Below are 12,399 nucleotides of genomic sequence, written 5' to 3' on the forward strand. Positions count from 1 at the left end.
CTCTGAGTCTGCCTTGGCTCCTTCTGATTGGGATGATTTGTGTACAGATGGTGTAAAAAAGTGTTTTCTTATTTTGAAGGAGCGAAATGTGCCTCGATCAGAAGCAGGTTCTCAGGTTACGGCTGTTGGCAGCTGGTCTAAGCCAGTTATAAACGACTGAGTCATGGTAAAACAGGGCATATTCTGTGTGTAGTGATGCCTTCTCGAGAGACTTTAAACTGTGCATGGCTGAAATGCATCCAAGCCACATAGGCGCACACACACACACACACACACACAAACACACAGCGCACAGTGAGAGAGGGAGAGTGAATGCAGGGAAGGAAGTGATATCTCCTCTCCAGCAGGGCAGACAGTTCAAATTTAGCTGTGTCTCAGAGGGCGTGTGTGTGTGTGTGTGTGTGTGTGTGTGTGTGTGTGTGTGTGTGTGTGTATAAACAGACCGGTCAGTTGTTAGATTCTATCTGCAGGACCTTAAACTTTCTGTCCTTTAACTGTAGACTTGGTTTTTAGCTGTTTTGACCTCTGTTAAATCTCTATGTGGTGCAGTTCAGGGCAACTAATTATTTTTTATAGTAAATGAATCTGTTGACTGTTATTTAATGAATTTAGTAATCTTAACATTATGCCTTCTGCCAATTTATCTACTTTTCTATCACATCACTGGCATTATTTTACAATAAGTTTTTTTTTCTATTTATTTTCTATTTATTTTTTCACAGGGCATGTATTTCTATAGAGGCTATGCGAGTAAAGGCTGAAAGATAAATCACTTTTATATTGAAATCGCAGTTTGAAAGAGTGCAGTTTACAATCACAAGGACTGAATTTTTTTATAGTCTTACAGTCTATTATCAACAACATTGATGCACAAGATTTATAAGCAGACATTGATTATGCAGGTTTAAAACAGGATGTTTCACCTAGAGCTTGTGAACCGCTGTGACATCACAACCACAAATAACTGCCACCTGCCAGAAAATATATATGCTGGTCTCCTTGGCCAAAAAAGGCCCGTACCTCAATTACAATCACGATACAAGCGTCACACTATGGTATGATGCAAATGCATTGACCAAATAGCACCAGATGAACAGCTGACATTTTTGGTCAACGTTTTCTTAAAATTGGTTTGAAAAACTACAGTAATATTGAATTAAAGTTGCCCCATGTGAAGGTAAATTTGCTCATATAGCTGCCACTGTATATTTCCGTATTGATGTTTTGAACACGGCCTTATCCGTGTTCCAACTTAAAGCTTAAGACCACACTGAATAAAATATTGTGAATAAACTTTTTGGTGTTGGGGTTTAAAGATTGCACACTTTCAAACTGTGATTTTGCTATAAACACCATTCATCATTCAGCTATAAACACAATTTATCGTTCAGCCCTCATTTTTGTTTCTGTTAATCACTCATTTTTCTTATTTTTTCATTAGTTTTATTCATAAAGCGAGTGTACTTTCCAAGAACGGAAAGCCAGATCCAGCTTTTACCTTCACCTAGAAGTCCATGTTAGTTCTGCTATAGACACCAATTTGCCCTTGGCTACTCAACATGACACCACACACACACACACACACACACACACACACACATACACACACACACAGCGCTGTCATAGCATACTGAAAGATACAATTGTTTTTTCTTCCTGACATTTTGAACCTCACACACTGTTTTTAATTTTATGTGTTTCTAATCTCAAGCAACACACACACACACACACACACACACAATCCATGAGAGGCTACAGTGCTCAGTACAGTAAGGCTGTGTTTGTCTCAGAATAGCCTCTTAGAGCTTCTTTGAAATCAGCTCTGTAAACAAGATAGTGAGGTGATATTTATAGACTCTATTACGTAAGGGTCTTCACTGTGATGACAAATTTACTTTACACCACAGTGTGGGTGTGGGTGTGGGTGTGGGTGTGTGGGTGTGTGTGTGTCTGAAAGCAGATCAGGCCTTTAACATAATATGATGCATCTTTGCCCAGGGCTGCACGCTTGGAAAACATGAACACAGTGTTTGTGTTTGTGTGTGTGTGTGTGTGTGTGTGTGTGTGTGTGTGTGTGTGTGTGTGTGTGTGCGCGCTTGTGCTTGTGCTTGTGTTTGTGCCTGTGCTTGTTCTCCTATCCCTGTGAGAACCACATGTCCTCACAATGATTGGACAACATGGGACTGGGTGTAAGTGAGGATCTTTTTGCTGGTCCTCATTTGAGCATCTGCTGTTTTCACTACCAATTCAACTTTTTTTTTTTAAAGAAACTAAAAGAGCAGAAAGCTTGCCTTTGGAAACTGAGGTTAAGGTTGGTGTTAGGTTTAGGTGTAGTGTTACTCTGTTACAGTAATACAGAAAAAATGGAAATCAATGGAAGTCTTCAAATGTAAGACCACCGTGTGTGTGTGTGTGTGAGTGTGTGAGTGTGCCTGTTGTGGACATGGTGTTCAGTGTTCACCTCATTGTAGACTAGATCATGCATGCTGTCTGTCAAAAGTTTAGGGACACCTTGCTTTGTTTTGACTTTTTTAACATTAAAGAAAACACAGCTTTGTATTCACTGTTGATGAGTAGATTATGCCTTAAATACAGAAAATGTAAGTAGCTCTTCTTTTCTTAAACCATTTTTTATTTTCACTCGCTACTGTTCATTAATAATAACTGTTTCTTTATTCAATAATAAAACATTTTAGACTGAAATACTGTAAGGTACACCAGGCGGTATTTCTTGTTTGTTTTGGAACAGCATGAATTTATTAAATGATATACTTAAATGATCTATCAGCAACTCTTTGGTAAGTTATCTGCCTTGGATGAATAGTTTTCAAATACACAGCATTTCTAAATTTTATTTGAACTTCTTCTTGATGTTTTTACAGCTTTACAGTTTTCTCAGTCTTTTTAGGATCTTGTACAGTTCTGTTCATCATTCCGGACCCATGAAACATTTTCTTTTATTTTTCCACCTTTTAATAAACCTGTGAAGCTGGGGAGTACCAGCATCTTAATTCAGTCATTTTATACATGTGCCTGGTTTAATATCAGTGAAAAAAAGAGATTCCAAATTTTTGAAGGGTACCGTGTATTAGGTCATTTTAGCAATGATCACCCTGTTCTTACTTTAAAGAAGGAAATTTAAGTGTTCTGCCTGTGATCGTTTAATTAAACACTGTCTGTTCCTTGGAGCGGGTATCGGGACCAAAGAAAAGATGACACGGACACAAAGATAGTCCTCTCGTAATTCTTGTATTTGGACCTCAGTCCTTTTTTTTTTCCTTTTCAGTGTTAACCGAATCTCATTCTTGAAGCGTTTCTGGAACCCAGCCAGGTGTGATTTCTGCTGTGTAATGAAATCGTGAAATACCTTTTCACTACATCGTCCCAGATACTTTGCAAAAATATTAAGACTGTGTATAAGTAATTTATATCATCATATGAAGTCTGTATTTGTTTGTCGATTGCTTCAGTGCACACATACACAGTCTAATGGCTGATGCAGTGTGTGCTTTAGAAATACACACACGGTGTGTCAGCAGGGTTGGAGACTCAGCTCGCTCTAATTAAAGCCATTAGGCAGGATAGATGGCCAAACTCTTGCGTAGTTTAATTTCCCTCAAGCATTTACTTTGAACTTGGGTTTCACTGGAGCCTCCCATGAGGGTGTATGTGTGTTTGTGTACATGCGCTCATGCTATCTGCTGATAGCCTGTATGTGTGTGTGTGTGTGTGTGTGTGGGGGTGTGTGAGAAAAAATTTGTTTTCATACAGTGTCAGCACAAAAGGAGTAACTCACTTTGTCAGGATCAGCGACGCTGCTGATCTGTAAAGTGCAAACCCATTTCATTTTGATTACTAATGGTAAGGTGAAGTTCAGGGTTAAGTTGAGTGGAAGTTAATGGAACTAGATTTTTTTTCCCAGCACTTTTGGAGCATTTATATTGGTCTATTCATCATTCCATTTTGGCACATTGTAAATATCAGCTGGCATTTTCAAATTCTGGAAAAAAAAAGTACAAAACGATAAAAATGGAGATAAAAGGTTTTTGTTCCGACAGCAGCGTTATAAGAAAATGACTACATTTAGATACGGTTTGGGCATGCCGGGTCAAATTAAATGCATTTTGCGAAAATAAGAGAGCACATCGTCTACAGAGTACACACTTCTGCACATTGTACAGTGCACAATTACTGTTTAATATTTCCAATATATTCTAATTGAACTTATTAGAAAATAAAGCATAAAATGTGGGCTGTGCAAAGCTTATGGCAAATTCAGTTTTTTATTTTTTCTTCCAATATGTTTGCAGAAAAATGTCATATATAATTTTTTCTCGGTAGAGGATGTCTTGGCTTATTTTCACTTACAAAATCAGCAAAACGTGCACTTTGACGGGGTGTTCAAACTCAGTTACCTGTTTAAAAAACATAACTGGCTGTTAAGCACAGTGCGTCAAGCATAATTATTCTGCGATATTTTTTTGTGGGTGTAGCAGCAGCATTTAAATGCAGGACAAGTGTATCCGCCTAATATTATTTAGATAATAAAATATACATCAGCCAACATCGAAATAATTGATAATTTGCTGATTGCTTGTTCAAACAAAACATGACCAATTCTGATCTTGGCTGATTCCGGTTGTGCACCCCTAATAGGTCCTTAATAGGGGTATAATAATGTGCATGGCCCAAAAATTGATCCCTTTCACGATATTGGGTTCCTGTTTTGAGAGAGACATGTCTGTGCTCGAGTGGGTTGTTGATTGCTTGAGTACATGTAACCCCTTAAATAAGGAACATACGCATGACCCACAAGCCCTAATCTTGTATAAACTACCCAACAAATGTGTGTAATGAGAACTCATCTATTCATCTGTTATTATCTTTATTTCTTTCTCTCACTCCCTTCTCAAACCTGCTCAAGTGTGCGTGTGGAAGGTTCTGCCGCTGTCTTTTTAGAAGAACGGAGGGAGAGATATTCACTAATGACTAAAAGCTTGTTATGCTTTAATAGATGGCAGTAGCGCTGAGCAAACTGGTGCTGTTGGCTCTTAACTGTAGCGAGCCATAGAGAGAGAAAGAGAGTAAAAGAGAGAGGTCTTCTCAGATGAAAGAGAAAGAGAGTGAGGAGTCTGTACTGTTTGACAGGTCATACAGCGAGAGAGCTTTGAAGGAAGATGAAGGTAATTGATTGTTTTTGATAGAAAAGTAGGCTACATGGTGAGAATTAGAAGGAGGCCAGAGGATGAGTGACATGGAAACTACTGCAGCTCCTGTGGTGGAGATGGAGAGTGATGGAGAGGGAGAAAAGCACACAGACAGGGTTGCAGTTGGCTTTAGGGAAGTAAAGGCCTTCAGAGATTACACAAGGTCAGAGAGAGAGAGAGAGAAACGTTATTGCAGCAGAGCAATACAGACACGTTAATTTAGTTTGTTATGGCCTTGCTGAGGTCTTGAGCTCAAATTTAATAATATCACTTTTTCCCACTGTTTGACTGGACCAGGACATGTTCAGTATCAGGGCAATACAAGCTTCAAATCTGCAGCCAGTCTTTTTGCCCTTCTCATCTGATCCAAATACTTTTATGTTGAGTAAAAGCCATTACTAATACAAACATTTGTAATTTTATAGATAATACAGACATGCAATTTAGGTAGGATAAGCTGCTAAATATCTCTTTAAGGCATGTGAATTTGTCATTTTACCTACTCTCTTGCATTGATAACAGTTTCTAAATGCTGCTGCTACACATCACTCATCAGTCAGGCTGTTCTAATTCTGAATAAGCTCTCATTCGGTAAAAAACGCTTCACTTTCATGCATAAAGAATATCTTTTGTTTAAGGTTTTTTTTATCTTTAAATAATTAAATTAATTAATTATTAGGTGACCTTTATTAGTCCCACAAATGGGAAATTTAACCTTCGCATTTAACCCATCCATGTAGTGAAACACCACATCTACATTAGTGAGCAAACACACTAGGGGGGCAGTGAGCACACTTGCCTGCTCCAGGGCAGCCCTGTCCACAGCTCTCGGGGAGCAGTTGGGGGTTAGGTGTCTTGCTCAAGGGCACCTCAGTCACATACTGTCACCTTCCAGTCGCAAGGCTGGTCCCCTAACCTGTAGCCCACGACTGCCCCCAGTCGTTTTTTGGACTCACTCACACTAGCCTGCTAAATTCTCTTGGTTTTAAGTGCTCTGTTAGTTCCCACAAGCAATGAGCACCACCATACAGAAGGATGAATCGCAACTGGTTGAAAAAGTGATGGTGAATAATAAATTGTCGTAAGAGTGTGTCAAAAGTGTTTAACATGGTTTTGGTGGCATGTCACTTACTGTAAAGAGCAGAAAGACTTAAAACGTAATAGCTATGCACTTGGGTTACGTACCATGTGTACGTGAAAGATGGTCAATTCATACAGTCCAAATACCAACAGTTCAGATATTTAAAAATATTGTTTCCCACTGCAGGCAGTTAACTTACTGTTTCTGAAAACGTGCCTCACTGTTGCAAGTTGTGGATAATATCCATTTATTGCATCTCTAAAGAAGAAAAAAAGAGAAAATATCAACAGTGGACCGCTTCTTTTTTTATCATCAGATAAAGCTTGTAGTAGACTTTGTTCAGTTTTTGGTATCTTGCCCCGTTTTGCAGATTTAGCATCAGCTCTACAGCTGGAAGCCCCCGACTCAAACACACCTTGTTCATAGGGGTCACAGAGCTTTGAATGGTAACCCTGGCACTGAGCAAACCATGTCCACCTTATTAAGGTTTTCTTGTTGTAACTACTTTAAGACTCTGATAGAAGTCATTTAAAACTAAGTTTCTCTATTTGTCTTCCTTTCTGTTGTGTCTCTCCAGGTGGTTTCGCCATCGTGTTTCTGGTGCGCACCCATCAGGGCGTCCGCTGTGCTCTGAAAAGGATGTACGTGAATAACGAACACGACCTTCAAGTCTGCAAGAGAGAGATTCAGATCATGGTGAGAGTCAAATGCTTAATCTGGGCTCCTCCTGCTCCCTCACTCTGAATACAGCTGGGTGTACAGGCACTGGGAAGCAGTACAGAGACTGGCTCTGTCCGTGGGATTCAAGCTACAGACGTTTTATTTAAAAGTTGAAAACATAACATCGTGCAAGCCGCATGTCTTCTTGCTAATGTGGTTTCTGACAGTGTCGTCAGCGTCGTATAGAACAGAATAATATACCGTTCAAATGTATTGTGTGAATGAGGTTTGAGTTGTTTTTTTACATTTTGGGAAAGGGTGGTTCTTTTGGCAAGAAGAAAAGATTTTTCTTTCCTATTTTCTTGCAGCTGTCAAGTTTTTTTGCAGTTTTTTTTTTCTTTCTTCAATAGCATTCAAACAATGGGTGGTTAATATGTGTAAATCATTGTTGTTTACAACCAACACAGTTGGTTTAGTGTTTCGCTTTTGTCTGCAAATTTTGTACATCATGTTGATTTCTGTGGATTTTAACCACAATGAAAGCCACCACAAGTGACGCTGCGAGCAACAATCTTCGGGGTCCAAGCACAGTTTATATAGCCAGTATAGGCCTTTTACCAGATAGAACACAAATGATGGGCAGAGTATTTTATAATTGATCAAGCTTTCTGATCCCTTACAAGGACATGGGTTCTGTCACTTGTCACCTTTTTTTTCTGCTCACGAGTTTGATTTATTAAAATGGACAAAATTGTATTGCATAGTGCAAATCAGTAATTTTGTCTTACGCTCATCCATCTAATCTGGGAGCCCGTGGAGCTGGTTGTCATTACTTTTGAAGATTGTGGTGTAATTTGAGAATGAACAGAATTGACTCTCAGGAAAGGGAGGACATGTTTGGGTTGAATCACTGATCATCTCCAAAAACACAACTAGCTAGTTAATTATACCTTTTGAGTCATTACACGTACTGAATGAACTACTCTCTTGTATTGACACTCACGAAAGATGCAGCAGCAGAGAGAGAGTGATAGAAACAGAGCGAGAGACACTATTCACAGACTGCAGCGAGCTCATAAGAGCAGCTTCAGTAAGGAGGAGGAGGAGAAAGAGGTCGTTGTTCAGCATTTAAATGGGCCGCATCTGGTGACTTTGTCTCATCCGTAATAGAGAAGCCTTCTTTCGGACTGTGGGCGACGCTGTTTACAACACTGGAATAGGTTCCTCATGTTGCTTTTTCATCTCAGCCCTTTTTTAATTCTAGGTCAGCAAAGAGGCCCCCTTTTTGTATCCTCCAGCTATGGTCTTAGGCGACCTAAGCTTAGCACAAGTCGAATATGTGGTCCAGCAGTCCCAGCCTCAGGTCAACTGATATGACTATATTTATTATGATCAATTATATCACATTGCATCACGGAATATGTTTCTGAGTGTATCGTGGATATGATCAGAACATATAAACTTAAACACTAACAAACTGGATGTTTAATTAAAAAGGGAGTATATCTAGGGCTGTTGAATTGAATTTAGTGCATGTGAAACATGAAAAAAAAAACATGTTCGAATTCTTGTTTAATTAAATGTTTAAAACAATTGTGGGCCATGTTGTGTATCCTGAAAATATCTTGAAGTATCTCATTGTGATATTTGCGCTGTATCACCTACCCCTTGTTGGCCCATCATCAGGAGATCATGAGTTTGATTCCTGTTGGATGGCCTTCCCTTTCCACCCAATCACTCGGTACAATACTAGCCAGTTCGGGTGTCTGTTAGCTGTGGTAACAGAACTGGCACTTAGTGTTCCTAGCTAAGCATTAGGGCTGAACATTTTGGGAAGATTATCTAACTCCGATTTTTCTGATCAATATTGTGATTGCAATTTAAGTTGCAATTGTTTTCTGGAAATGAGGTCCAGGCCTGTTATTTTGGCCAAGAATAACAGAACATCCACTTTTTCTGGCTTAAGACTTGAACACTGAACATGCCAGACTCTGTGGTGTCACAGCATATCACTGCTGTCGGAACAAAACCTCAGATCTCTGTTTTTGTTTTTGACGTGATTCGAAAATTATGTTGCCCTTTACATTGCGTGCAAATTTCATGATGAATGGACCAAAACAGCCGTCTCGGTATTACCTGGAAAAAAGTCGGGTTACGTTGACTTACATTAAAAGTGCAGTATGTTTTTCTTCTCCTGTAGAGTTACCATTTTGGAGATACAAGGTTTTCTTCCAACAGCAGCAATGTAGTTGTTTGGTTGCTTCTGGTTGGTCCAGCTCATCTACATGCAGTTTACAAGCTCTGATATTAGGTTAGTGTTCATGAGTTAAGACAACATTATTAAAAAATGGCTATGATTAAAATGAAAACTGCACCCTTGTAAATTGCGATTTTGATATGAATATGATTCATCTTTTAGCCCTACTAAGCATGTTGAGCTGTCTGAGGACGATGGGTTGGAGGCAGTTAGGAAAGATGTGGAGCTTCACGTTTATTGGAGTATATCCATCTCCCCGATAGCATCGTGTAATAGGGAGACACCTAGCTAGTGGTTGGTATTGGCAGTGACTTAAGGGTGCCTGTATATCCTTTAAAAGCCTTAAAATAGATACAAAGTGAAGTGTGTTATTTTACCATAAGAGGTATATTCTGTGCTCTGTTTACTCCTCTGTTGTCCAGGAGTCATAAACAGACATTATCCATAACCCTCAGCAGTGAGGCGTGATTTCAGAAAAGTGGTTTAAATGTCTATGCTGTGTTGAACTGTTGTAAAGAGGAAGCTTAAACCTTGTAATATCTGCTGCTCCATTTTTCCACTGTGTTTAAACTAGCACGTTTTCGTCTAAACATGACCGTGTTCTTTACTGGCCACACGTGCCATTTCTACTTTAAAATTGACCACAGCAGATATGTTAGCGAGTGAAGAGGTGTAAGAAAGGAGCTGCTACTGTGGCAGGTTAGAGCAATTTAAAATCGAAGCATATTAATCCCCCTAAAAATGGTAACTTCAGATAAGGAGTCGAATAAAACTGAAGCTGTCAGTTCAGAGTGTATACCACTATACACATGTCAGAACTGAAGGGATTTTACTCCAGAATATGAAAGTAATTGCCAGTCAGGTCATCAGATCAGTCAGCCAGGTTTGATCATAAGCCAACATTAAACACACTATGAAACTGTCATTTTGAAAAAGTCGGCTGTAAACAAAATGCATCAGTCCTGAATGTGACATTACGCTTACACTGAAATGAATAGATTTTACTGTAGTATTAACTGGCAGAGTAGCGTAATCTCAGTCCTTGAAAACACAAAGAGTGGATCAGGCTCTGTAGCGGCTCATACTCAGTATTACATGACTCTGATTGAACAGGCGCCACACAATTTTGAAATATGCTTAATTATACTGTAAAATGATGTCTAATGATGCTCAGGTTGTATATTAAGCTAATCCAGAAATGTCCAGTTGACAGAGGTCCTGTGGTCGAAACTGACTGCTGATGAAGGACTTGGGGACGGCAGAGTTGGTAACAAAGTCAAACACACCGAAAAGGTCATATAAGAATCATGCAAACTTTAATTGGAGTTTGAGGTTTTTTTCAACCAATAGGTTTGAATAATGCATTTTTATTACATTTAATATTTGAATGCATGCAAGTGGAAACAGTATTAACTCGCATACATTCAGATATGGAATGTAATAAATATCCTTCTTTAAACAGTATTAAAAAGCATTTCATTTGAAGTTGTGCAGGTACTAGGGGCCGTTTAAAAGAAAATGCACAATGAATGAATGTACATACTAGATGGTAATAATATTTTATAGTAAACATGTCTTTTAGATCGTTACATTGAGTGAAAATTTCATTAACAGACCAAAAGAAATGGAATAAAATCTTGTTACATTGACATCAACATACATTGAAGTTAAGAGTGCTTTTGTGCTTCTGCTGTAAAGTTACCATCGTGGGTTTCTGAGGTTTGGGCCAGCAGTGATGATGTGCTGATAGCAGAATTAAAGCTGATGATGTGAAGAGTAGACTGAGATGAAAGAGTGTGATTTAGAGAGAGGGAGTAATTAGAAACAGAGATAGAGAGAGGGTGAGTAATGATACTGAGAGAGAGGGAGGGCTGTGATTATTGTTGTTGTTGTGACTCAGTGTCTGGCAGAGCAGCGCTGGCCTGTTCAGTGCTGTAGTGAAGTGGCGTCGAGTCGGCACTTTTAGCCGTCCACTCAGTGGCCTCACTGAAGATCATTAGCCTGTGCCTGAGCGGCTGTTAGACAAACACATAGGGTGGGTTATTACATACAGGCGCTCATCTGTATGTGTGTGTGTGTGTGTGTGTGTGTGTGTGTGTGTGTGTGTCTGCACTCTGTTTACAGAGGGATCTGGTGGGAAACAAAAACATTGTGGGCTACCTGGACTCCAGTATCACAGCCGTGGGTTCAGGAGACGTTTGGGAAGTCCTTATATTAATGGACTTCTGTAGAGGTCAGCACATCTCTCACTCTCTCTCACTCTCACTCTCACTCTCTCTCTCTCTCTCTCTCTCTCTCTCTCTCTCTCTCTCTCTCTCTCTCTCTCCCCTCTCTCTCTCTCTCTCTCTCTCTCTCTCTCTCACACTCTCTCTCTCTCTCTCTCACACACTCTGTCTCTCTCTCTATATCTCTCTCTCTCTCTCTGACACTCTCTCTCTCTCTCTCTCACACACTCTCTCTCTCACACTCACTCTCCTATCTCTCTCAAACTCTCTCTCTATCTCTCTCTCTATCTCACTGTCTCTCTCTATCTCTCTCTCTATCTCACTGTCTCTCACTCTCTCACACACTCTCACTCTCTCTCACTCTCACTCTCTCACTCTCACTCTCTCTCACACTCTCTCTCTCACACTCTCTCTCTTTCTCTCACTCTCTCTCACACTCTCACTCTCTCTCTCTCACTCTCTCTCTCACTCTCTCTCACTCTCTCTCTCTCACACTCTCTCTCACACTCTCTCTCTCACACTCTCTCTCTCACACTCTCTCTCACACTCTGTCCTCTTTTGTTCTTGTGTAGTTTATTGATGATGATGACTGACTGTGTTTCTCTCAGGTGGTCAGGTGGTGAATCTGATGAACCAGAGGCTGCAGACTGGTTTCAGTGAGCCGGAGGTGCTGCAGATATTCTGTGATACTTGTGAAGCTGTGGCTCGACTGCATCAGTGCAAAACTCCCATCATCCACAGAGACCTCAAAGTATGAGTCTCTCTCTTTCTCCCTTTCTCTTTCTGCTTCTGCATCAAACTTATTGTTTGTGGTAATTCATTGTATGCTATAGATGTGATGGATAATTTGGTTGAAAAAGAAGAATCCCTTTATCATAACTTGAGATCTACGATTGAGCCCCTCTGATGAAAAACCACATCGTCTATTCCACCTTTTTTTTTTCTTTTTTTTTTGTAGTATCTGTATTT

The 12,399-nt window shown here is 39.7% G+C and overlaps 1 protein-coding gene across 4 annotated transcripts in view; it reads left to right on the forward strand.

The window, feature by feature from the left end:
- aak1a (AP2 associated kinase 1a) overlaps nucleotides 1-12,399 on the forward strand; it is a 66,817-nt gene that overhangs the window by 9,116 nt on the left and 45,302 nt on the right. For all 4 annotated transcript variants that reach the window (XM_017696323.2, XM_017696324.2, XM_017696326.2 and 1 more), the window contains exons 2-4: nucleotides 6,866-6,984; nucleotides 11,330-11,438; nucleotides 12,039-12,181. In XM_017696323.2, coding sequence (XP_017551812.1) covers nucleotides 6,866-6,984; nucleotides 11,330-11,438; nucleotides 12,039-12,181 — 371 coding nt within the window. The remainder of the gene's footprint in view (nucleotides 1-6,865; nucleotides 6,985-11,329; nucleotides 11,439-12,038; nucleotides 12,182-12,399) is intronic.

Source organism: Pygocentrus nattereri, chromosome 29 (assembly GCF_015220715.1).
Source record: "Pygocentrus nattereri isolate fPygNat1 chromosome 29, fPygNat1.pri, whole genome shotgun sequence".
Lineage (NCBI taxonomy): Eukaryota > Metazoa > Chordata > Actinopteri > Characiformes > Serrasalmidae > Pygocentrus > Pygocentrus nattereri.